At 41.6% G+C, this 27167-nt stretch overlaps 1 protein-coding gene across 6 annotated transcripts; it reads right to left on the bottom strand.

Annotated features, from left to right (window-relative positions):
- Positions 1–825: 825 nt before the first annotated feature.
- LOC133388895 (lipase member M-like) lies at positions 826–26897 on the bottom strand. Of its 6 annotated transcripts, none has more exons than XM_061635408.1 (12): positions 26488–26895; positions 24401–24579; positions 23978–24196; positions 19346–19462; positions 18285–18402; positions 17048–17246; positions 15903–16012; positions 14924–15057; positions 11229–11375; positions 8089–8160; positions 3018–3083; positions 826–1267 (listed from the first exon to the last, which is right to left on the bottom strand). In XM_061635408.1, the coding sequence occupies exons 3-12, from the start codon at positions 23990–23992 to the stop codon at positions 1034–1036; spliced, it is 1212 nt and encodes a 403-aa protein (XP_061491392.1). In that variant the 5' UTR covers positions 23993–24196; positions 24401–24579; positions 26488–26895; the 3' UTR covers positions 826–1033. The 6 variants fall into 6 exon arrangements, with proteins under 6 accessions (XP_061491392.1, XP_061491393.1, XP_061491394.1 ...); XM_061635409.1 differs by having other exon boundaries at positions 26493–26895; XM_061635410.1 differs by lacking the exon at positions 23978–24196 and having other exon boundaries at positions 19346–19464; positions 26488–26894.
- Positions 26898–27167: the final 270 nt, after the last annotated feature.

The raw sequence follows: 27167 nt of genomic DNA, 5'->3' as shown, positions 1-27167 counted from the left end.
GATTATACCCAGTGGCTTTTTTTTTATGTTGCTGAGCTCATGCACATGTACTCATCCCACTGAGATCAGGCTCCTGTCTGATGCTCACTCTGAGCACAGAACATTAGGGAATGTAGACCTTTGCTTCCCTGTAAGGGTAGGAATGCCTCTTGAGGAGAATTCCTCATGCTCACTTCCCTCAAGCCACTGAGGATCATCCCTAGCAGCCAAGAGCAGCATTAGAGTACTCATCCTGAGCTTTTGTGGTGGATGAGCAGGAAGCATGTGGATATGACTCCCTGCTCAGCAAACAGAAGAAGCCAGTGGACAGAGTGAATCTGGGGTAGGGATGGAAAGATCCATCAATTTCAGTTCTCTCATTTTTTTCCAATTTGAAATTCAGTTCTCCACATTTTTGCAACAATCTGTGATTTTTTTGAAAAAAAAATCCTCATGAAAATTCTTCAATATTTTAGTGCTACGTTTTCCTGACAAAGCCATTTTTATATACAGTTTTGACTAATTTACATATTTTTGCAAGCAATTTCTCCTGATGTAATGCATCTTTCCATGTTATTTTCACTAATATATTCATTTTTACACATATTTCCATCTAATATATGCATTTCTGAAGACATTGGTTGGAGAACTTCACTGTAAAATTTGAATTTGGATTTTGAAGAATGGTTATGTTTTAGTTCTCATATTGGTTTGGAAAGGGCAAATTTGATAAATTTGGCTTTAAATGAGTACAGAATCTAATTTCTCCCCCATCCCCATTCAGAGGTGAGCCATCAAAGTTCTCTTTTGCTTGTATCGGGAAAGGAAAAGAAACAGCAAAAGAAGTAAAAGGCCATTCCCAGTAATTATTCCTGGACACAATCCAATGACAATGAAGTACTTTTAAACACTGTGGATTTCAGAGCTCTAGAAAGCCTCAAACAGAAATCACCATCCATGCCAGCCTAGCTTACTTCACAATGTTTGTTGTGACAGGTGTAAAAGAAAGAAACAGCAAGAAATGAAATGAAATTGGTCATAGCAAAATGCTGATTTACACAGATGTCCTCATCAACTCTATGATTTTGTAGTACATGCGTTCAGGGCCATTGAGGCCCCAGATGAAATCCCAGTGGTTCCAGTCCGAGACATAGTGGTGATGAACTAGGTTAGTGATATGAGGAAGTAAGATGGCTACATTTCCTGGACTTGCAATCAAGTCGTTCCCACCAGACCATGCTACAGTTGGTACAGTCATGTCTTCTACTTTATATGAAGGAGGAGAAGTCTAGAAAGTAGGAGACAGTGAATCATTTTAAATAAACAAACAAATAAATAAATAAAATGATAAAATGTAAACCACTTACAGGCGGTTCACAGGCTTATATAGAGAGTATTCCTCCCCCCCCCCAAACACTCGTGGTCTCCTCACATGTTTTACATAGGGATGGGTGAATCCTCTGAGGCTCCTGATTTTTCCAAGTTTTCCACCCCAAACCACAGAAAGAATTACTTTAATGTAGGAATGCACGTCTGTAGGTATGGCTTGAGTTGTTTTTAGAGTTTATGAATGGTTTTGCCCTACTTTTCAGAAATTTCATTTTGTATTTTATCTTATTTTTATCTTGTACATCACTTTGATGACCTCAGGCTTTGAAAGGGGTTTATACATTTGTAAAATGTGTAAATAAATAATAATGTGGGGGAGAGGAATCTGAATGGCAATTGCAAGCTCCCCTGAAAGATCTACACTCCACATAATAGATTGTGGTTTATCATTTAGATGGGATGATGTCAGGCAGGGAGGAAGAAAGAGAAGAGTTCTCCCCTCCTTTTTTTCATTTGCTCTCACCACTGCTCCGGAAAGGGAAGGGAGAGGTTTTGGGTGATGGGAATGGCTTGGGGGACCAAAAAGGCAGGAGTGTGCAGAACATTCTCTCCAAGTACTTGGAACGTGATCTGAGTGAGGAGTTTGGGAATTGGGAGATTCACCTTACATTTTGAGGAGGTGATACAGCATCTGCTTTGCATGCAGAAGGCCCCAGGTTCAAACCCTGGCAGCTGCAGCTGAAGCTGGGAAAGACTCTGCCTGAAATGTTGGAGAGTTGCTGCCAGTCAGTGTGAGAAGACTGAGCTAGATGGACCAATGGTTTGAGTCTCTGTAAGGCATTCCTATGAGGGTCTGCCTTACCTTGGAATTGTTTTCAAGCCAGGCTTCCACCACACCCCTACTTACAAGATTTACAAAGCAAAAGAACATCTCGTGGAACATGCCATACTTCAAGAATGCCTAATCTTTAATGAATGCCACCCTGGGCTCCTTCTGGGAGGAAGGGTGGGATAGAAGTTTGATAAATAAATAAATAAATAAATAAATAAATAATTGGTGCTAAGTGATCCTGAGTTTGCACACTTGCTTAAGAAGGTTTTGTCTGCCAGATCAGACCAAGCTCAAGCATTCTGGCTTCCACAGTGGCCAGCTGATTATATCCAGAACAGCTACAAGCTGTGATGATAGCCATTTGTTATCCCTAGTAACTGGTAGTTAAAAATATACTCTCTTTGAATATGGAAGTAGTCCCCCCAAAAATCTGCCCCAAGGCTCTTATCTGTGGGTCCCAGGGTGGGTAGATCTGTCTTGTCCTGACCAGGGGTCTACCTGCCCCGCTACAGATCTGTCTATCCGGACCTGGGTGATGTTGGGCCAGTCAGTCACTGTCTCTAAGCCTAACCTCACAGGGTTGTTATGAGAATGAAATGGGGAGGGGGAGGACCATGTATACACCCTTGCGGAGGAAAGGGGGGAGTTCCATTGTGCAAGTGTAGATCCTTGTGCTAACAGAATGAGAGACTTAGCACTACTTTAAGAGCTTGAAAGGCTTTGGCCCATTTGTACTGAAACTGATGAGAAATCAAAGTTGTTGATATTATTTGGATTGTGCCCAGAGACAGAAAATGTCATTTCACTGTAAATAAGTGTTCTTGATGTAAATGTCTATTTTCACCATGTTAATTGTATAAAAATTGCTCTCTCTTACCTGGTTATATTTTGCTAGATTCTCATTCCCATAGTCAAAATATCTGAATAATCCTGATTCTCCTGTCTATCACAAGAATGAGAAAACCATAGTATTACATATTGCATGATACATATTTTACTGAGCATTGTGAAAACCTCTTTACTACTGGTATTATCACACCAAGTTCAATTTAATGCAAACTGAAAATATTTTTTAAAAGCTATGATGTTCCAGGTGAATGCAGAGATATCTCCCAGGCTATCTTCTGCCCAGGCTCTGGTTTTTTTCCCTGGCTATCTGGGGATCAATTGCTCAGACTTGCTTTCACATTCTGTTACCTTGACCATAGACTGTCAGCATATGGTCCTGTAACACTGGTGACCAGGAGATCTTGGGATGCTGCTTCGGAGTGAAGTCACACTTACAAAGACCTGGCTGGCCAGGCACTGTTCTTTGTAGTTCCAAGGAGATCAGGCATCTCACACTTTGAACTGCATCTTTGGCCAGTTCTGTTTTGTGAATCAAGCTTTGTGATGAAACTAGCATTGCCTGCTCCTTCTTTCCAGATAGCAGGACATTCTTTTCTAAGCTTACCATTCACTCAAACCATTGACAATTGATCCATATTACATGCAGAGAATTAATGACTGGTGTACTTTGAGAAAGCTAAATAGACAATAGTGTAGAAATGTAAAGGTAGTTTACAAAAGAAAAGGTAAAAAGTTTATGTTTAAAAGTTTGACAGGAGGCATTAATGGCCTCTTACAAAGGAAGAGCATACATGAGTGCATACCACAGAATGAACGTACATGGGTAAAAACATACCTAACTTATTGAAAAGCTAGTGGTGGGCAACAGGGCCAGGCTATGCTGCTCACCTGACCTCCCTCGCTGCTGCATAGCAGGATGGAGAGGGGGAGGAGGAGGCAGCAGCAATGGCAGCATGGTGCAAATACACTGGCAAGAGCACCAGATTGGCTTCACAGATGCATTTGCAAGGTGCCGACCATGCCGCTGCCTCCCCCCCTCTGTCCTGGTATGCAGCAGCAACTCAGCTGGAGGGAGGTCAGGGGAGTGCAATCCCACTACGAGGTCCACTGCTGTAAAAAGGATAACAGGATTCAAAGAATTACTGTAGCCATTCCAGAGACTTGGGCATGCCCAGTGCAATCCTGCAAAGTTTGTTCAGTTAGTGGCTGCCCTATCAAATTTCCCAGAATGTCACACTTCAAAGGGCATGGGGGGGGGGAATTGTGGCTATCATAAAAACAAGACCTGCAAAAAAAAAAAAACAGGAAGGCTCAACACCCACAAAATTATGTAATTTGTGCCTACTGCGATTGAATGTGATTTTTCATGTTTGTTTACTGCCGTTAATTTAACTAAAGATAACTTCAGAGGCGAATTTTCCAGACATCAGTAGTGATATTCACATTGGGAAACACTAGCTTAATGTCACTGTGATCCAGTGGTTCCTTCTGGGGGTGGGAACTAAAGGAGTAAGTGGAGAAATCTGCTCATCCTAGGGTTCTATAAGCACATTAGAATGCACGTAGAACTCTAGAGCAGGAGGGCTGCAGTTTCTGTCAATCACACAGTACAATAAGACAATTATTTGAATTAAAATTCACCATATACACTCTTTATAATATGGGTGGAGAACCTGTGTTCCTCCAGATGTTGCTGGATTACAGCACCCGTCACCACTGACCATTGGCTGTGCTGGCAGGGGCTGATGGAAGCAGGAGTCCAGCAACACCTGGAGGGCACCAGGCTCCCTGTCCTGGCTCTATAAGACCACTCAGTTGAGACTTTTATATTACAGACACCAGCTTGGATTCAAAGGTGTCTTCGACAAGCAGAAAGGCGCTTCAACAAGACAGACCTGTTGATTTCCCCCAAAATTTCCCCATTCTGCTGAAGCCCCAAAACCCATCTCTTGGACCTCAGGAGTTGCATTGGGGGGATGCAGAGAGCTCTTGTGTGGAGAGGAGCCAGGAAAGCTTTGTCTTGCTAGTCCTTCTCTGGATCCAACTCATTCTTTTCTGTAAAATCCTCACTTTCCTAATAATGAGTGTTCCCTGGTCGTTTTGCAATTCATATCTCTAGTAGTAAATACTCCTAGGAGTAAAATGCATTTCACTTGAAGAATCCCTTCTGAAATTGTATTATTATTATTATTATTATTATTATTATTACATTTATATACTGCCCCATAGCCGAAGCTCTCTGGGTTGTTTACAGCAATTAAAACAATAAATACAAATATACAAATTTTAAAACACAAAAAACAATTTACAAACACAATTTTAAAAAAATTAAAAACAATTTAAAAACACATGCTAAAATGCCTGGGAGAAGAGGAAAGTCTTGACCTGGCGCCGAAAAGATAACATTATTGGTGCCAGGTGCACCTCATCAAAAACATCATTCCATAATTTGGGGGCCACCATTGAGAAGGCCCTCTCCCTTGTTCCTGGACTCCCAGCTTCCCTCAGAGGAGGCACCCGGAGGAGGGCCTTAGATGTTGAGCATAGTGTACACGTGGGTTCATGTCAGGAGAGTCGGTCCATCAGATATTGTGGTCCTAAGCCATGTAAGGCTTGATAGGTTAAAACCAGCACCTTCAATCAAGCTCGGAAACATACAGGCAGCCAATGCAAGCAGGCCAGAATTGGTTTTATATGTTCGAACCATCTGGTCCCTGTTACCAATCTGGCCACTGCATTTTGCACAAGCTGCAGTTTCTGAACTGTCTTCAAAGGCAGCCCCATGTAGAGCGCATTGCAATAACCTAGCTTGGAGGTTACCAGAGCATGGACAACTGAAGCCAGGTTATCCCTGTCCAGATAGGGGCGTAGCTGGGCCAGAACCGAAGTTGGTAAAAGGCACTCCGTGCCTCTGAGGCTACCTGAGCCTCAAGTGAGAGAGATGGTTCTAGGAGAACCCCCAAGCTACAAACTTGCTCCTTCAGGGGGAGTGCAACCCCATCCAGGATGGGTTGGACATCCACCATCCGGTCAGAAGAACCTCCCACTAGCAGCATCTCAGTCTTGTCTGGATTGACCCTCAGTTTATTAGCCCTCATCCAGTCCATTGTGGCAGCCAGGCACTGGTTCAGCACATTGACAGCCTCACCTGAAGAAGATGAAAAGGAGAAATAGAGCTGTGTGTCATGAGCATACTGATGGCAACGCACTCCAAAGCTCCGGATGACCGAACCCAATGGTTTCATGTAGATGTTGAACAGCATGGGAGACAGAACTGACCAGTGTAGAACCTCATACTGGAGAGTCCAGGGTGCCGAGCAATGTTTCCCAAGCACCACCTTCTGGAGCCGACCCCCCAAGTAGGAGCAGAACCACCGCCATGCAGTCCCTCCCACTCCCAACTCAGCCAGTCTTCCCAGAAGGATACCATGGTTGATGGTATCGAAAGCCGCTGAGAGTTCAAGGAGAATCAACAGAGTCACACTCCCCCTGTCTCTCTCCCAACAAAGGTGACCAAGGCTGTTTCCATGCCAAAACCAGGCCTGAAACATGACTGAAATGGATCCAGATAATCGGTCTCATCCAAGAATGTCTGGAGCTGGCCTGCCACCACTTGTTCAAGGACCTTGCCCAGAAATGGAACATTTGCTACTGGCCTATAGTTATTAAGATTTTCTGGGTCCAGGGAGGGTCTCTTCAGGAGCGGTGTCACTACCGCCTCTTTCAGGCAGCCAGGGACCACTCCCTCTCGCAGGGAGGCCTTAATCATTTCCCTGGCCCAGCCGGCTGTTCCATCCTTGCTAGCTTTTATTAGTCAAGAAGGGCAAAGATCCAGCACAGAAGTGGTTGCATCAACCTGTCCAAGCACCTTGTCAGTGTTCTCAAGCTGTACCAACTGAAACTCATCCAAGAAATCAGGACAAGGCTGTGCTCTGGATTCCACCTGATTCATCTGTGATAACACTGGAGTCTAAGTCCTGGCAGATGCTAATGATTTTATCCTGGAAGTGCCTAGAAAATTCATTATAGCGGGCCTCAGATGGCTCTACCATGTCCTTGGGGCCAGCGTGTAATAGCCCCTGGACAATTCTGAAAAGCTCTACTGGGCGGCAGATTGATGATTTGATAGTGGCAGCAAAATATTGGGTTTTTTTGCTGCCCTCACTGCCCCTAAATATAACTTACCATAGGCACTTACCAGTGTGTAATTGCATCCAGCAGGAGTTTGTCTCCATCTGCACTCAAGCCGTCTCCTATATTGTTTCATTGCTCTCAGCTCTGGGGTATACCATGGAGCCGTACGAGCTCTACACATGCAGTCCCTCCCACTCCCAACTCAGCCAGTCTTCCCCAAAGGATACCATGGTTGATGGTATTGAAAGCCCCTGAGAGATCAAGAAGAATCACCAGAGTCACACTCCCCCTGTCTTTCTCCCGACAGAGGTCATCATACAGGGCGACCAAAGCTGTTTCCGTGCCAAAACTAGGCCTGAAACCCGACTGAAATGGATCCAGATAATCGGTCTCATCCAAGAATGTATGGAGCTGTCCTGCCACCACTCGTTCAACGACCTTGCCCAGGAATGAAACATTTGCCCAGGAATGGAATATAAAAGGATTTGCAGAACACTTGGTATATTTATGTGCCCATTTTTTGTACAATATCGTTAAAAAAGAGCAGTCTGCTTCGCCTCCATAAATAAAACTAGGTTTTAACAATGTCTCTTTGGACAACTCATATTAGAACATAATACTGTCTTAAAATGGCTTCATTTTAGCTGCTTACCAAGGAATGCTTCGTTGTTGTTGTTATGTGCCTTCAAGTCGATTTTGACTTATGGCGACCCTATGAATCAGTGACCTCCAATAACATCTGTCATGAACCACCCTGTTCAGATCTTGTGAGTTCTGGTCTGTGGCTTCCTTTATGGAATCAATCCATCTCTTGTTTGGCCTTCTAAAATTTCCAGAATTCTTTGGTGGTAAGCTCCGACATTTTAGTGGCGCACCTCCAATATGAGTCCATAATTTTTGAGTGTACATACAGCCATAGAACCCTCTTGACTACCACAATCACTTAAAAGTGTACAATTCTCTACCTGTTTCCAGTGTAGAATGTTTTTAGCTGAAGTTCCATCTAGATAGCGAGCTGCATACACATCCACTCTGCTCTGCAGGAAATGTGTAAACAACAGATTTTTAAAAAAAATTCTGATAAACTGGTGGAAAGAAAAAGTCAATAACTTCCCTAGACGTAAAAGCTACAATACCTGAGTTATTTAGTATAGACAAAGAGTGAGTAAGACAGTATACAAATGTACATGGCTTGGAGAGAGTCGATAGACATTTTTCTCCCACTCTTAAAACCCCGGGGTCATCCAATGAAGCTTTAGGTTGGAATATTCAGGACAGACAAAAGAAAGAATTCATTGACAACTGTGGAATTTACCTCTGCAAGATGTGATGATAGCTTTAAAAGGAGATAACAGAAATTTATGGATCTCTGAGCCATCTATCAGTGGCTACTAGTCCAGATTGGGTACCACCTTCATTATCAGAAGAAGAATGCCTCTGAATACCAGGTGCAGGGAGACAGACTGATGAGAGCGTGATTGTGCTCAAGCCTTGCTTACAGGTTTCCCATGAGAATCTGGTTGGCCACTGTGAGAACAGGATGCTAGACTAGATGGGCCTTTCTTCTGATCTGGCAGGGCTTGTTTTATGTTATGTTCTTAAATCCCAGTTTTTGAGAGTTAATGCAACAAGATTTCTTAAAATATACTTTCACTATAATCATAAAGCACTCATCTGAAGGCAGGGCAGTAGCTAAAGCAGGGCAATAGGTATAGCAGCTCAGAGCAAAACTCTGAGAGGAAGTGAGGCAGAGCTTGAGAAGGAAAAGTTGTTTCAACTTTTAGGTAAATTGGCTACATCCTGTTTATTGCTTGACAGGAATTAGGCACTGTGTGCCTTTTGTCTGAAGTTCATATGTGGGACAGAACCAAAAATGTTCAAGAATACTAAATACCATCACTCTTCAGCTGACACATCTCAGTTACCACTCTGTAAAAGGCTTTCTGAGATTCATTGTGAACTCTAAGGACTGTTTCATGTGTGACAGTTCTCTGTGCATGAGCCTTCTCTTGAGTAGGCAAATGGACTTACTTTAAATATGGGGAGGCCAATCGAATGCTACTGCTGCTGATGCTGTGTGTGTTCATTTGGCCAGAGTCAACATTAAGTGTAACTGATGTTGAGTATATTATGATCCACTGGGCTTTGAGAAATGGGAGACTAAAAAAGAAATCTTAAGAAGTTTTTGGAAATAGCAATCTGATAACTCAATTCAACAGATCTCCAGCTACCAACTAATGTTAAAGTGAAAGGCATTCTTACTGTAATTTTAAAAAATTAAATAGTAGACCCTCAGCTACATTAAATCTAATAATCACAGCTAGAAATTTATTTTGCAGCACCAGAAATGAACAAAGCCTCCCAATGAAACCAAACGTTGTAAAAAAAAAAAATCTGGAAAATTGCATTATGCATAAAGGCTACTTTACTAGGGAACAAATTCATAGAGTTTTTATTTATTAATTACTGGAACAAAAGCTTTCAAGATAATTTCCATCCTCAGGTTTTTCCCTCAGTGCTACAATCCTGCATTCCTGATTTTACTTTGATTATATTTGTATTTCTATATATATAGTACTTTGTGTTTGTATAGTGGGCTGGTTTGCATGTAACACTAAGCCAAAGTACGACTTAGCACAAATGTGCAAGTGTGAGGGTTCCTGGAGAGGAGATCACAGCTGCTGCACTCCTCCTCTGGTCCTTCTGCTGCTGTGCTGACATGAGTTGAGCCATGGTTTAGCTAAGCATGTTGTCCTGGGTTCATGGTTTGTCTCCTCCAGACAAACCATGAGTTGTTAAGCCCAAGAACAAGTCTCGGTTACACCAGCAGCTGTGATCTCTCCAGGAACCCACTTCCTCGCACATTTACATTTAGCCATGGTTTGGCTTAGCGTGACATGCGAACCTGGCTTTTATTTGTTTATATTCTTTAAAGTTTCTCTTAGTAATCACTAAATTTCATAAAAAATAAAGTTAAAAAATAGAGATGAAAGAAGTTCCTTTATCTGTAGATGCAAAATATTTCAGAAGTTAGGGATAAGCTATATTATAAGTAGTATATAACTGGGGTGAAACATAGGAGACATTCATTTCTTCAAACTTCTGTGATAGCTCCATTATTATTATTATTATTATTATTATTATTATTATTATTATTATTTGAATTTGTATCCTGCCCTTCCTCCCAAAAGAGCCCAGGGCAGCAAACATACACAAAACAGTTTAACAAGAAAAGAAAAAAAGTTTAAAACATTCCAAAAACACAATTACAATATAAAACATTCTAAAGCACAATGAAAGATAGTATGCCAAAACAGTTAACATTTTCGTTTTCTTAATGCAGAATAGTTATAGTGCCTTTTATGCTTATTTTCCAATGCAAAATAGTTATATTGGTATTTTATGCTAATTTTCCAGGTTTTGGAAGACTTCGAAGGATACTATATGCAATGGCTATAAACCTGCATGGATCTTTCACCTAACAGGGCACATTGGTGGGCAGCTACTCCATCTGCTTCTCCCCATGTTTAAATGGTGGAGATACTTCACTGGCATACTGCCACATTCCTGTGGTGTGGGGAACTGGGGAGATACATTGTATTGACAAAGGTACTGGAGGAGGAAACTAAGCAGTTACTGGAAGAATGAGGGGCTTGGGCAAGCAGCCATGATTCCAGGTAACATTTAGAGTGTGGTAGAAATGGTATGAATACATATTTGCTATATTGAAAAAATATTCTGATTTGAAAACGGATCTTGTGCAAACTTGTGTAAAAAAAAAAAATAGGCCAACACAATAAAAGTTCACTAAAGCTGCAATACTATTTTCCTGGGAGTAAGTCTCACTAAACTCAATGAGACTTGCTTCTGAGTTGATATGTATAGGACTGTGCTGTAATGGTACAATCCTATGCATGTCTGTGCAGAAGTAACTCCTCTTATGTTCAATGGAACTTAATTTCCAAGGTGAGTTTCCAATGGTCCATGGTCCTTTCTGCACCCTTTGAAAGCCCACTTTTTGCCTCAAAAGTGAAACCTCATGAAAATTCAGAACATGTGACAAACCAGGAATTAACTATTGTGTATTGTATACATAACTACATACCATATTTAGATTTGTTGCATTGAATCCACCTGCAAAGAATATGACGTGTGCACAGAATTTCTGCATCAACGTAGAGCTGCATAATTTGGTGATGAAGTCTCTCACAGGCTTGCGACACAGTGCAAACTCTCCTCTGACAAGCATGCTCTGTCAAGATACAAAATGTGTTATTTACACTGACTCTTAAAATGCAGGATTCGCTATGTGTCTCTAGAGATGTCCTTATGGCTGATTGCACTCAAGTGTACAAAGGACTTAAATTGGAGAGTGGGAACAGGCACACATTTGGTGACGCCTCTGTACAATTGAAGAGGACACTCTTTCTCACACACACACACACACACACACACACATGCACTGTGTGTGGTATAGTATGTGCAAACTCTGCTAAAACAAAAGCCTAAATGCTTTGGTGTCTTATCTAGATTATTTTGGGGGCAAGATACGGCACAGCACTAACACTCCAAACACCTGTTGTGTTTCTACTTCTTGGACAGAGGATGGGGAAAACAGACTCTATTATATGAAAGAACTTGTCGTGGAGAAAGACTGGGTGCTTCGGCTTCTTCCTTACAAGCTACCAATGCACAGAGAATGCACAGTGGTTCCCCAAGCAGGTAGCCCAGAATTTGAGCTTTCATTTTTTTAAAAAAAGTAATGGCGCAATCCAACTCAGTCTGGGATGAGTTGGGTGCCACGGATGTCTGGCAGGGTATAGTCAACATGTGACCTTGCTGCTGAAAGAATTGCACTGGCTGCCCATTAAGTACTAGGCCAAGTTCAAGGTTCTGGTTTTGGAGTACAAAGCCCTATACAGCTTGGGACCAGGATACCTGAAAGGTTGTCTTACCCCTTATATACCCAGTTGATCACTATGCTCTGCAGATACCATCTTAATAATAATAATAAATTTTATTTATTGGTCGCCTATCTGTCCAGGTTAGTGGACACTCTAGGCGACTTACAATGATAAAAACAATACATAGTATACAACATAATAAACCAATAACATAATCATAATCAGTTTAGAACAATTCCAGTTAAAACCACATAAAAATCAATCCTCCCCCATTCCATAGGCCCGCCTGAATAGCCAGGTCTTTAAGGCTTTGTGAAAACCTGTCAGGGAGGGAGCATGTCGGAGATCGAGAGGAAGGGAATTCCAGAGGGTGGGGGCCACGATCGAAAATGCCCTCTCTCTGGTCCGCACCAGTCTAGCTGTTTTAACTGGTGGGACCGAGAGAAGGTCTTGCGAGGCTGATCTTGTCAGGCGGCATAATTGGTGATTCTGGAGGCACTCCTTCAGATAGACTGGGCCGAAACTGTATAGGGCTTTAAAGGTCAGCACCAACACCTTGAATTGGGCCCGGTAAACAACTGGTAACCAGTGAAGATCTATTAATACTGGCGTGACATGGTCATGACGACGACCGCGCTTAATCAAGCGCGCTGCCGCAATTTGTACCAGCTGTAATTTCCGGACCGTTTTCAAGGGTAGCCCCACGTAGAGCGCGTTACAGTAGTCTAGGCGAGAGGAGACCAGGGCATGTATCACCTGTGGGAGAAGATGAACAGGGAGATAGGGTTGCAGCCTTCGTATCAGATGTAATTGATACCAGGCTGCCCGACTCACCGCCAAAACCTGAGCCTCCATGGACAGCCTGGAGTCCAAAATAACCCCAAGGCTGCAGACCTGGTCCTGCAGGGGCAATCTCACCCCATTAAGCATCAGGTCCGTAATGCCCAACTTCCCTCTGTCTCCCACAAGCAACACCTCGGTCTTATCGGGATTCAGCTTCAGCCTGTTCTCTCCCATCCAACCACTTACGGCCTCCAGGCACTTGGACATGGTATTCACAGCCAACTCTGGTGTGGACTTAAATGAGAGATAGAGTTGAGTGTCATCTGCATATTGGTGACACTTCAGCCCAAAACTCCTGATGATAGCCCCCAGCGGTTTCACATAGATGTTAAACAGCATGGGAGAGAGGATAGAACCCTGTGGCACCCCACAATTAAGAGGCCAAGGGTCTGAAACCTCATCTCCCAAAGCCATCCACTGGTATCTACCTGAGAGATAGGAACGGAACCACTGTAAAACAGTGCTCCCCATTCCCAATTCCCCCAGGTGATCCAACAGGATACCGTGGTCAACGGTGTCAAAATCTTATCAGGAGGTCCTTTCTGCACAACATAGGAAGCGGACCTTTAGTATAGTGGCACTTAACCTACTTTGGAATTCCCTCTCCTTAAATATTTGAAAGGTGCCATCTCTGTTATCTTTTTGGCGCCTACTGAAGACCTTCCTCTTTCAACAAGCCTTTTATGTAGAGACCTTATCCCAGTCTGCGTCTGTGTTGGAATTACTTTTTAAGATGTTTCTAAAGCTTTTTTTTAATATACTACTGGGAGGAAGGGCAGGATAATAACAACAACAACAACAACAACAATAATAGAATACAAGGCTGTTTTGAAATAATTGACCACAAGAGTGAAACAGCAATATCTACTTCAACAATCTGAACCTGGCAGAATCTAGGGGCAACCTAAACTGTTAATCATTAGCTTCGTTTTCTCTTAGTTTATCCTTTTTCATTTGATGTTGATAAGCACTGTAAGTGCAATCCACAGCTCACTGAAATGATTTTTTAATTTAAATTTTGCAGTGCCTAGAGTTACATGTGTGTAAGTCAATCACGTTTATATTTTATTTATTATATTTCTAAGCTGACATTCATCCAGAAGGATCACAGGGCAACACTGCATATATGCAAAATGATATCCCGTTACATTCACACAGAATCATTCCTAGAATCATGCAATTCATAAACCTTTTCCTTTATAGCACACAGTAATCTAAGTGAGGGTGGTCAGTGTAAGCCTCGTCATTACTAACTGTTGCAGTTGGAGATCTTAGTAAAAGAGCTATGGAAAAGGTGACTTTTAAGTTGTAGTTTTACATTTCTTGATTCCATCAGTCATAACATAGGCTGCTTTCACACATGGGGCTAATAGCGCTAGTTTAACGGATTAAAAAGGTAGCGCTTCGTTCCGGATTTCAAAAATCCCTTTCATACTGCAGGACCTCTTGCAATAAGGAACAGGACTTTTTCAGCTGATATAGCGGCATTTCGCGCAACTGTCTTTCACACGCTGCAATGAACAGAGCCTCGTTTTCAACCGTCTCCCATTGTATACATGTGCACTGCAGCTACTCAAGTTTAGGAGGTCAAGTATCTCGTCCCATCACCATGAAACCACTCTCCCTTTACCTTCTGCCATATAGTTGAAATGCTGCTATCTGCTATTTGTGTGACAGGGCCGCGTGACAGAAGGGCGGGAACATACTGCATGCTGGGATGGCTGTTGGTAAGGGCAGGAACGCACTGCATGCTGGGATGGCTGTTGGTAAGGGCGGGAATGCACTGCATGCTGGGATGCCTGTCATGTGAGCAGCGGCAGCTAGCGCAAAAATCCCACAATCTTCCTTTTTCCCAGCCTGGCTATTGGAATTTTTCTGGTATCATTTATTGCGGAAATTAGCGCTAAACTTCCACTACATTCCACCGGAATTCCAGAGCTACCCGCTATGTCGTGTGAAAGCTCAAATTTTATGCTCAAATTAACAGGAAATAAATCATCAGAATAACGGAATAAAGTGCAGTGTGAAAGCACCCATAGTGATTGATAAATACCTTGGATAAGAATTCAGGAAGTGAGGAAAACATTTGGAAGATTGGTGCATGCTTAACAATAGTCACAGGAGCCAGGGCAAAAAACATTTTGATTTTTTGAGCCAGCTCTGGTATGGCTGAAAATGCTATGAAGCCTAAGGGAAAAAAACACAGCAGATGTTTAGAATTGTTCATAACCATGTCCAGAAGTTCATTCAAAAATGTACCTAATAGGGAACCTGTGACTCTCCAGATATTGCTGGACCACAGTTCCCACTATCCTTGATCATTCCCATGCTGGCTGAGTTTGATGGGAGTTGGAGTCCAACAGCATCTGGAGGGCCAAAGGCTCCCCATTCCTTCCCTACAGGATCACTGCTGGGAGAAAACTGAGTCAAAGTGATAGATTTGCCAAGGGTGGAAAAACCTGGCTATCGCCCCTCCGCTCTCACACACTTTTAAGTTGGTTGCCAGCAAAGTAAGGGGGGAGGAAATATGATTTTTTTTTCTTGAAATACATTTCTCTTTTAAAGATATATTCATCCTGGACCCTGGAGCTACTCAGCTACATCCTGATACCCATCCTGGACTCTTCCCTCAGGTCATACTTACAGACATGCCTGTCTTAACTTAAGAACTGGCATCATTGCAGGGCAACAAAGGCCCTATTCGACAACATTTTCCCTCCCTGATGACCTGCTGATGGTTAGGAGGGACCCAGAGGGCCAAGTGACTTTTGGCTACGTGATGCATCCAGTTTGCAGGCTGGTAATTTCTGCCCCCAGGTCTACTGGTAGAGGCATCGCTGCTGATGTGTGAATTAATGCCAATGTCACGGCAAGGCTGATTCCTAGCACAGAGTAAGGGGATCCTTACACTTGGACAGAGCTGTGATCTTACTCTTGGACTTATGATCCAGAACAGCAGAATATAGGATCAGCTTTCAGAGAGAGAGACAAAATTCCATTTTATAAAGTGAGATTATTCCACTTCAGCATACCAAGAGTAGTGCCTTGAGAATATCCTACATAATACAATTGCTTCTGTCCAGTTTTCTTCAAAGCAAAGTTGATCATTGCTGGGAGATCGTACATGGCCATTTCATGGAAACTGAAATAATAATAAAACGATTTGGCTGTTTAAATTTTATTGCAGAATTAGTGAAATCTATACCAGTGAGTTTCTAAACTGTTCACACAGAGGTGTCTTCTGGAAGGTTTTGCTTGAAGCGTCCCTGCACCCCCCCCAAAAAAGGCTTTTACGTATGAACCCTGTGAAGGGGCATCACACATAGAAAAGGCCTATAGGCAGAGAGATTTAAGGCTTGTACCTGTAGTCCTACTCAGAGTAAACCTATTGAAATGAATGGACATGACTAACTGTGAGTATAATTTAGTTGGATACAACTCTCTGTGTGGAGGCTTTCCTTGAGAAGTCCATGTCTAACGCATAGATAGTCCCAGGCTATGGTCTGAAGGCACATAAGGCCAGCTCTCTGCTGAAGCTAACACTCACCTGCACCCACATATCATTCTCACATGTTACACATCACTTTGGCTTTATACCCCCCCCCAAAGTATCTGAGCCAGAGCTTGGAAAAGTTACTTTTTTGAACTATAACTCCCATCAGCCCAATCCAGTGGCCATGCTGGCTGGGGCTGATGGGAGTTGTAGTTCAAAAAAGTAACTTTTCCAAGCTCTGAGTATCTCTTTAGACAAAACTATAGGTACATAATTTAAAAGTTCATAGTATGTTAATCAGCTTATGTATCTCTGAATAGCTGAGGGTGTGGGGCTGTAGCTCAGGAGCAGAGCACATGATCATGCAGAAGGTACCAGGGCTGATTTTCAGCATTAACCTGCGGAAGACTCTTGCCTGACACCCTGAAGAGCCATTGCCAGTCAGTGTAGACAGTACTGAGCTAGATGAGCCATGCTTGTTTTTCTTAATTTCATCAGGGTGAGTTATAGGTCTTGGCAAGTTTGATGAATGTTAATTATTGTCATTCATAACTGAATATAGTATCATAGCTAGGTGATTGAGCAATGGCACCTCTTAACAGTTATCAATAGATCTGCCTAGTTCAAGTGCAAGGTACTATTGTCCGTTGCTATAATATTGTTGATTTTTTCAGTTCAAACTACCTGAAATTCCAAAATTCATCTTGGTCAGCTGACAAATTCTTATGTCTCAGAGACCAGCTTGTTCCTCGGTTGTTTCCAAGCCAAACATCATAGCCAGCATCCGCTAAGATGAAACCAAGACTGTTGTTTACCATGTTTTCAACCCAAAAGCTAGCTTCTGCTAATATTCCATGTTGCAAAAACACAACAGGCTTTGGACCTGGTTTTAAGAAAGAAGAATTTAAAACAAGATAGATGAGAATTTCTGTGCCATGGCAGCAAACATGTTTTTGACTGATCTTAAAGTGATCAAATGTTCCTTTTTATTATTATTTATTACATTTATATCCCACCTTTCCTCAAAGGAGCTCAAGGTGACATACAAACATAGTTGTCCCCCTCCCAATTTTATCCTCACAACAACTCTGTGAGGTAGGTTAGGCTGAGAGACAGTGACTGGCCCAAGGTCACCCAGTGAGCTTTATAGCTGAGCGGGGATTTGGTTGCCCAGGTCCCAGTCTGTCACTCTAACCATTGCATCACACTGGATCTCCTTTGAAGCCCTGCCCTTGCCTGTCTCACACCCAACATCATGCATGGCATCAAGTGTAGGGCAAATATATCTGACTTCCCCAAAACAGCCTTGTGGGCCAAATGGGAAGGCTTGCCAGGCCACATTTGGCCAACAGGCCAGAGGTTCCACACCCATGTGCTAAAGCTTCATATTTGTTCATGTTCCTGATTGTTCCTTGCTGGAGGAAGGTGCGCTCCCAACCACCTATTCTTCAATGAGGGATAAGCAATTCCCATTACATGGAAACAGCTTCTCCCTCCCAGTGTTGCTGTTTGAAGCTGCCCCATGCTGCTCATTTCAACCTCCAATTTTGGAGGTTGAAAGGAGCACCGTGAAGTGGCTTGCAAAGGGCTTTGGAAGTTACTTCACATTGCTTGTTTTAACCTATGAAATTGGAAACTGAAAGGCACAGCATGGGGTGGCTTAGAAAGCATAGTGCTGACAATGCCCCAAACTTGGAAACCCTACAGATGGGCGGGACAACCCAACTGTCAATTGTGTGACATCACAATGAAGCTATGTGATTGACATGTGGGTGGGAGCCCCAGAGCCAAAAAGATTCCTCAATCCTGTTTAGCATTTACATAACTCTGTACTGGCATAGCTGTTAAAGGCTTTTATTCTACTTTGATCATCCAGGGATTTGGTTATGCCTTAAAAAAAACATTTCTATATATCAGATACCTCTGACGGTCAGATTTTTTCTTCCAAAGGGTATTCTGTTTACTGTTAAATAATAACCATCATCTGTTAAGACTTCATACTCTTCACTGGGATAGCCTCTGTAGTAAATCACCTGGCTCTAAAATAAGACAAAAATAAACCCCTGAGATATTTTAATTCAGGATGTTTTAATTTATCTGTCAGAGAGGAAACCTTTAAGCAGCAACTATGAACACCATGTGGAGAATGTAATTATATAGTTTAATCACTTGATGGTACTGGTTTTAGTTGTATCTGGGTGAAGTCAGGAATGAAGTTTCCTGTGCCTTTTCTGTTCTTGTTTAAGAGACACAATAGGGTTGTTTACAGATTACATTCAACATGTGTACAATCTGTGTATTTGTCTACACAAATAGTTGAGCTGTGCACTCATACCATTATTCACATGTATCATTCAATTAGTGTACAGTCTGTGTACTTACACAATAGTTGATCAACAGATCAACAGATCAACAAGTTTCACACAAACACTTGTACATGCGTAGAGACAATTTGTGAACAAGCCTAATAAAGTTCTTGTCTAGCACCAGTACTTACAGAACGGATTGCTAGAATCTCCACTGATACCTAGAATTTAGGGAAGTTTCTGAGTTCTTCAATATTATGGACTAGGAGGGAGAGAGGAAATGCCACTGGTACACTTTGCTTCCTGTCCTGCATACTATGCGGTGTCACTTGAAAGAAAAGTTTTACATTTTCCCACTGCATGTTTATCATCAGTCCCAGTTGCATCTTCCCCCCACCAGGGGTAGCCAATGCGGTGCCCTCTAAATGTTGTTGGATTGCAATTCCGATCTGCCCTAATCATTGGCCATGCTGTCTGAGACTCATGGGAATTGGAGTGCAACAACAGCTGGAGGGTTTCCATGTTGGTGACCCCTGTTCTAGACCACTGGGGGAGCATACCGAAAGAACAAGTGTTGCTCTTCTGCTCCTTCTGATTTGTGTAGATCATATTTGTATTCCAGGCCCATTTCAGGTCTGCCTCTGCTCTATGATCTATAAAGTATGACTTAGCTTACAACATTCATATGAATTTCAGGATCTGCGTTTCTTCTCTTAACTAATCCTTCTGAGCTTCCAGTTGCTTGTATTAGGCAAATGATTGCAACAAACCACCACATCTTCTCTCTCTCTCTCTCTGGGGGAGAGGAAAAAACAAACAGAAAAAGTTCACATCAATCATTCCATCAGTAATGCTGACAAAATATCTACATTTGCATTACTTTATTTCAAAATGTATAAACTGTTCTACATTCAAAGAATACCTGAGCGGCATACAAAAATAGAATTATTATTATTAGATTTATATCCTGCCCTTCCTCCCAGTGTATAAAACATAATACAAATCATAACACAATGTTAAAAACACAAAGCTACTAAGAATTAAAAGCTTCTCCTTCAAGCTCCAAAGTTCCCAGAAGCCCACTCCACAGTCACTCAGAACCAGGCTTCCAGTATGGCTGTCCCTGTTCTGTGGAACAGCATTACCCTTGAGATATGACAGGTGCCCGCCATCTGCACTTCCTGGAAACAAATACAGACAGTTTTGTGTCAAAAAGCTTTCCCAGCTGGGTGAATTAGTCTCTGCCATAGTTGTCTACTTCGTATAATTTTAAAACTTCTCTTCCGTTATTTTCTGTTATTTTTCTTTTAGCTGTCTCTATTGTATTATGTGCGTTGCCTTGAGATGTGTGTGGAAGGTGATTTATAAATAATAAATAAGTTGGGAAGGGTTGGGACAAAAGAACATTTTTAATAAATGTCAAAATATATAACAGGTTAGGGGCTTGTTGCATTACTAGGCAGTAGCATAGTGGCAAATTCAGAAGTGCAAGTTCTTTCATAATAGTCACAGCCACATCCCCTCACAGCCATGCCCCCTTCTAAGATGAAACAACCTTTGTTGATTATAGAATAATTTACTAATAGGCAAAAGAAACCTTGCGGTTTAAGAATGTTCCTACAGCCAACAGATATTTCTATCAAACTTTAAAAAGTGGGGAAATTGGGCGGCTATAGTAAATGCACCAGGGGAGCAGGAGACCTGACCTCCTGTCTGAGATATTGTACTGCCCTACAAATTTGTCAAAACGCAAAAACAATTTGGGTTGGTCTTTCACAGCCCAATCCACTTCCTGAGTATTATTATTGTTGTTGTTGTTTTGTATACCGCCCCATACCTGAAGGTCTCTGGGTGGTTTACAACAATTAAAAACATTAAAAACAAATATACAAATATACAAATTTAGAAACACTTTTTAAAAAAAGCTTGGAAGAATTTGGTAACATGTGCCATAGTAAGAAAGAAGGAAGAGGGAAGGGGAGGAAGAAGGGAGGAGGAAGGGACAGGAGAGGGGAAGGAGGGAAAGGCAGATCTGATCGTTTGCATGCTTATTGAGTTCAATGGGACTTATTCCTGTGCAATCATGGTTAGGATAGGTAAAACTGACCATGGGGGAGGAGAAGGCGGAGGGGAGCAGAGAGGGGAAGAAGGAGGACAGGGAAGGTGAGGATTGGAATGAGAGGGGGAGAGGCCAAGGAAGGGGGAGGGAAGGGACAAAGAGGAGGTGATGGGAGGGAGGAGGAGGGAAGGGCAAGTTTGATCATTTGCATATTTATTGAGTTCAATGGGATTTACTTCCGTGCAATCATACTTAAGATAGGTAAAACTGACCATGGGGGAGGATGAGGGGAGAGGGAAGGGGAAAAGGGGAGGTGATGAGAAGGAGGAGGAGGGGAGGGCAGGTTTGATCATTTGCATACTTTTATAGTTCAGTGGAATTTACTGCTATGCAATCATGCTTAGGATAGGTGAAACTGATCTGGGGGAGGGGCAGGGAGGGGGAAGAGGGAAGGAGAGGAGGGGGAGGAGATTGGGTGGGCAGGCACTGGGCTGGGAAGCCCCTTTCCTTTCCAAAAGGAAAACACTGTGAACAGTATCATTGCTTTTCAGCTTTCCCGTCACCTTTTTATTCTATAGCAGACACATGTAGCCTCCCACCCAAATTTAAAGCAAAACTGTCCCTGGCCACATCCACACCAGACCTTTATTCCACTTTAGATAGTCATGGATTCTCCCAAGGAATCCTGGGAATTGTAGCTAGTGAAGGGTGCTGAGAGTTGCTAGAAGATGCCCTGTTCCCCTCACAGAACTTGAACAGAGTGGCTGACTGTTAAACCACTCTGGCCACTGGAGCTCTGTGAGGGGAATTGAGTCTCCTCTCAGCACCCTTCACAAACTACACTTCCCAGGATACTTTGGGGGAAGCCATGGCTATCTCATGTGAAATAAAGGTCTGGCGTGGGTGTGGCCCCCTGATTCGCCAAGCCAAGCAGCTGTGAGTCTGGCTTTTAGAACACTGACAGTTGGTTCCTACTGAGCATGCCGGGCTTATCATTGACTTTAATGTTAAATTTCTTAAATTAATTAAAAATTGGCTAGGCATTTTTTTAACTTTAAATTGCAGAAGATGAAGGTCAGAGTATGGGGCAAGGTCAGTAATAGGATTACAGGTACTCTGTGAACATGGCTGATTTTTAACTAATTTCAACAAATTATGAGAATTCTGACAGAAAAAAGTCCAACAGGGGTCCAGTTTTTTCTCTCTCTCTTTTTACACTTTGAACTGTCGATTGTCCCTGACTGTTTTGTGTATCACCATGAAGATTTAGAGGGTTGTTAAGCAAGCATTTCTGAGTTCAGGACTATAAGTTTTGTAAGGTTTTTTTTTAATGAGCTTATGGGAAGCATCAAAATAGCATAAGGGGTATTTTCAATTTAACATTGCAGAATGCGAAAAAATCCATGTTTGGTAATCTGGCCAGGTTTAAATACTGAGTTATGTTTTGCTATCACTGTCATCATGTGATTGTCCTTTCTCACTGTTGGAGATAGTGCTTGAATTACTGAATTCGGTGTCTACACACTTTTATATCCTTCTGCCAGCAAACTGCTTGGTGATGTAGATGGGATGGTGCCATCAGGTTTTACTGTCTCTTCTTCTGCAATTACAGAATTCTCACTCTCTGCAACTTTGCTTTTTGAGGTAGGAACTAATAAAGGCTTACTTGCAATTTATACTCATTGGGGCCTGCATAACTGACCCTACAGCAAAAAAGGCTTTCCCTCCCACTTTGTTTCTCTGGGGGCTGTTTTGCTGCTGGGTTAAGACGAAGCCTGTTTTTCCTAAATGAAGGAATTCATACTCTCTAAGCAGGCCACTCATTTTGCCTAGGAATTTGTAAACTTTTGAACTTTGCCACTTTCTAGAACATGGGTAGAGATTTTTCCATCCCTTTCTCCTATCTCCCTGTGTCATCACCTCCTCCTTCTACACATACCTAGAGTGATAGAAAAAGACAGGTTTTAGGCTATTCAGGCAGTTTTTCATACATCGTCATCGTCATCATCATCATCATGCTGTAAGGCAAAGAACTTCATTGGCTGAGTTTCCCTTCCTAGCTGCCATAGTAAGACTCGGAATAACTGCATTTGGGCAGACCTTATGAGTTTTAGAGGGAAACTTCAGCATGGAAATTCCTGAGCCTATCCTCTGGTGTTGGCTGCTCCTACTCTTGGCCTTTGGCTGAAACAAAACCACACGTCTCCCTTCCCCCCTTTTTTTTGCTGCCGGGCTTGAGAATGAGATCCTTGTTAACAAACTGGACAATGTGCAACAGAGATAAAGAGAGAGTCCCTTCTTCTGCCCAAATTGCTCCCCTTTCCATTTTCCCTCATCTCCCTTCATTCTCCCTCCTTTCATGCTAAGTGGCTCATAGGATACCTGAGACATAAGGATCCTACAGAGACCTGGCTCCCCAAAAAGTAAGGGGTCTAAGAGACCCTGAGACCCTGCACGACTATGCCTCTGCTACTAGAAGAAGAGAATTTCAGAGAACTGGTGTTACAATGCTAAAAACTCATGCTTGAGTCACAGCCTGCTTTACTCCAAGAGCATGCAGCGGCATCAACAAATCTTCATCCACAGATCTAATTGATTGGAGTGGGGTAGGGGGGGGGAGGCAGCTCCTCAGAAATCCTGCACCAGAGGTGTATACACAAGTAGTAAAACCTTGAATCTAGCCTGGTAGCAAACTGGCAGTCAGTGAAATACTTTCAACAAAGGTGTCACATGTTGCTGGCAGGTTGCCCCAATGAGCAATCATGTAACACAAGTGTTTTCATGTGTTTATAAAGATCATGGCACAAATTGAAAATTCTCAGGTAGAAGAAAATAGGAGAGCCATATTTTACTTGTTGTGTATAACCCACCCAGGAATCACATAGTGAAGCACAGGCTGTAAATCCATATAAAAAAATAAATATTCAATTTAATCAGTACCACATGTCTAATTAAGTCTCATTAGTATATGGGTAGCAACAACTATGTAGCAAATTATACAGTACAGCTAACACCTGCCACCCTACAGCATCCCATTTTTAATTTGTTTTTTAAACTGCAGATTCTAGTCCACAAGAACCTAGTACTCATAGTTGCTTACAAAACATAAAAATATATGTAACACACTGGAAGCATAGAGGAACTGTGAACAGAGGAAGCACAGCTCACACTTTCTATCAACACTTGTTTGTAATCTCTGGAGCTACCCTTGTTTTAAGCTATGCTGTTGTACTACAGTTCCCATCATACCTGACCATTGGCCATGCTGTTAGTGGCTGATGGAAGTTGGAGTCCAACAATATCTAGATGGCCATAGGTTCCCCGCACCTGCTTTAAGCTTTTCTTAAAAACAAACACTGAGCCATCCTAATTACACCGTACCTTGTCTCCTATTGCCTTTTGAGCTCTGGCCTCAATACACGGAAGTCAGATTCCCTTGCCCTTCCCACTTTCCATTTAATTCTGCCTCTTTTGAGAAGATCAAGAAAGTTCAAAATCAGACATTGTAGTCACATATTGGTACTGCTAAAAATGTTTCCCCAGCTGTCAAAGTTAAGAACATCTTTTATGAGAACCAAACATATTAATGACAAGACATTTGCTTACTTATACCCTGCAGTCATTGATATGGAGCCAAACATAAAACAGATGTAAAATAAGTGAACACATTACCATCCAGTGTCCTCTTGCTGTGTTTAGATGGGAGCAGGATTTTTGGATGATGCTTCCTTAGATGATACCAGGACTATCTATTGCCACAGAGATTTCTTTTGCATGTTTCATAAAAGAAGATTTGTTTGAATGGTTGCCAGTCCCTTCACGTCCATTGTTGCTCTTGTTGATATCAAAGCCTACGCAGCATAGTAGTAATACAGTGAGCAGCTTCATTAGTTGTAGGCATTGAAAGGTGCTGCATTCTCATTTAGTTTTATCCGTTGTAATGGTTACATCAGATGTTATGTATGTATGTATTAATTGTTTACCCTGCCCTTCCTCCCAGAAGTGTGGGATATGCACTTTGCCTGGCCACTCACATCAGAAGGAATGCATCCACAGAGCTGGTTTGTGGCCATTCCATGGAATAGTGGGCAATGTACTTTTTTGTACATTGAAAAGAACATTATTCAAATCTATGCTCTCCCACATTACTCTCATGTAATGAGGGATATTATGCATTCATTTGCATAAAGACTAGAATTAAACTTTTGTAAACTAATCCTGAATAGTCAATCCATGACTGTGCTTAATAAACCTTTTCTTTTTTTTTTCAATTAATTTTTATTCCAATTTTCAAAACCAAAACAATACAAAAAGAAAACACAAATCAATAACTAATACAATACAAAAAGAAATATATATATATATAAAAAAGAAAGAATATTGACTTCCGATTTGTCATAGTTCAGCTATAAATCTATAATATATAACAAACCTATCTCTTAATAGATTATAAAATCACCTTCCTCCAACGGTTATCTTAGTTGGTTTCAAATCTCATTAACATCATATCATTTTAATCTTCCACAAAAAGTCAAAGAGAAGTTTCCAATCCTTGAGATATATGTCAATCAATTTTTTTTTCTAAATAAACATGTCAATTAATCCAACTCATCAAATCTACTAAGTCCAGTAATTTTAAATCGCTCTTCTGTCATTATCCATATTGGGTCCATCTTTCATCTTCTATCTTTACGCACCCAAAAATCTTGCTGTCATAGTCATATAATAAAAGTCTGATAGGAATTTCCTCCATCACAGATATTTTCTTGCCATCAAATCCAAACGTATCACTGAAGTATTGTTGCAAAGCCGCATCTCTGTTCCTCTTTTCCACATGATACACTAGTACATCTCTTGAAGGTTTTTCCATTGACACAAAACAGGGATTAATTCTGTTAACTTTCTCCATTTCAAGTTCCATCAAATCCTTCCAGTCCAAGAATTTTTTTGAACCGATAATATCTTTATCTCCAATCTCTTCAATTCCTTCAGGGACAGCGCTGAATTCCAAACCGTAATATTTGTCTCCAGGATCCATCACAGCCAGAAAATCCAAATCTTTTTTCATGTCCATAGTTAAGCCAATCTCCATATTTTGAACCTTGCCTTTAATTTCTCTTTCATCCTTTTTTTGTTTTCCAGATCTATCTTTATTCTCCTTTCTCATAGAATCCTGAGTTTCTTTCAGCTCCTGTCTCATTTCGTGAAATTCAATTCTCCACGCTTGTCTATTATTTCTCAGTTCTTGTTTTATTGAGTTAATCCCATTCATTATTTTCTGAAACATGTCTAGAGATAAAGTCCCTTCTTGTACATCCATGATCTTCTTAATTGTCATTCTTAAAGCCAAAGGAACAAAACTCCTTCAATTTTCAATGTCCCAAACAAAGAGCAGCTTATTTCTTTAACCAGTTACAAAGGAGTTAATCTTTCCAACAAACTAACGTCACACGCTAGACAGCCCTTATCTCTTATCTGCCCGGAAGTGTAAGAACGGCTTTAGTTCACAGCGTCGAAATAGCTAGTAGCAGACAGAATGAGCAGATTCGTCAAAAAAAAGAAAGAAAAGTAGATCAGAAAAAATAGTCCCGGCCATACATCAAAAAGATTTCTTATCTCTCCCAATCAGAAATCTCTCGTCTGTTGTAACCTTTAAAATGCTATTTTCCATGTCAGCTTTTTGCAATAAAAAAAAAAAAGATAAGCTATTTATATTTTCTTCCCCCTTAGTTCCGTGAATAAAAAAAGGAAAGTCTTACCTCACCTAGGTTATCTCAATTGCTGTTACTTTGACAAATCTCTTTAGCTGAATAGATAAGAAAATGATGAATGTAGACAGGAGGATGTTTGCCTGTTAGTCCATATAAAAAAAAACGGGTCACTTATCCAGCTGAGCTAGCATAAAAATCCTCGCTCTGTCTGAGCTGCTGGAAGACAGACAATTCTGACGAATTCCAGACTCCAACAATCAAAACAAAGCTATGTGGGAAATCTCACGTTTCTTCTTTAACCGGAAGAAATTATTCCCAGTCAGAAAAGAGCCTTCTGACTGAATTTAATCTGGATAAATTTCATCCAAGACGGAGCTCGTCTCAGAGGCTGCACAGACGTAGGGATCCTCCTGGGAAGTCCTTAATAAACCTTTTCTTGTCATGCCTATGCCATTAGTTTTTAAGCAGTCAGTTTCATTGCACAGTTCTTTCTTGGTCTCAACATGTAGTCATGTGATGTTTGATACATGTGTGCTTAAACGTATGTTTATGTTGCATTAATAGCAAGGAGTATCATTTAATAAACATTCATCTGAAAGGTTCCTAGAAATTAAGACAATTGCATCCTGCCAGTACGCAGGCACTTTCTGTCATCACCACTGTCACATGCATAAGTATCCACATGCACAGGCATATAATGGTCAAATACTTTGGTTACTCCACCATTA

This window comes from Rhineura floridana, chromosome 7, assembly GCF_030035675.1.
Source record: "Rhineura floridana isolate rRhiFlo1 chromosome 7, rRhiFlo1.hap2, whole genome shotgun sequence".
NCBI classification, from domain to species: Eukaryota; Metazoa; Chordata; class Lepidosauria; order Squamata; family Rhineuridae; genus Rhineura; species Rhineura floridana.
The sequence above is the reverse complement of the archived record's forward strand: the minus strand, read 5'-3'. Positions and strand labels throughout refer to the sequence as shown.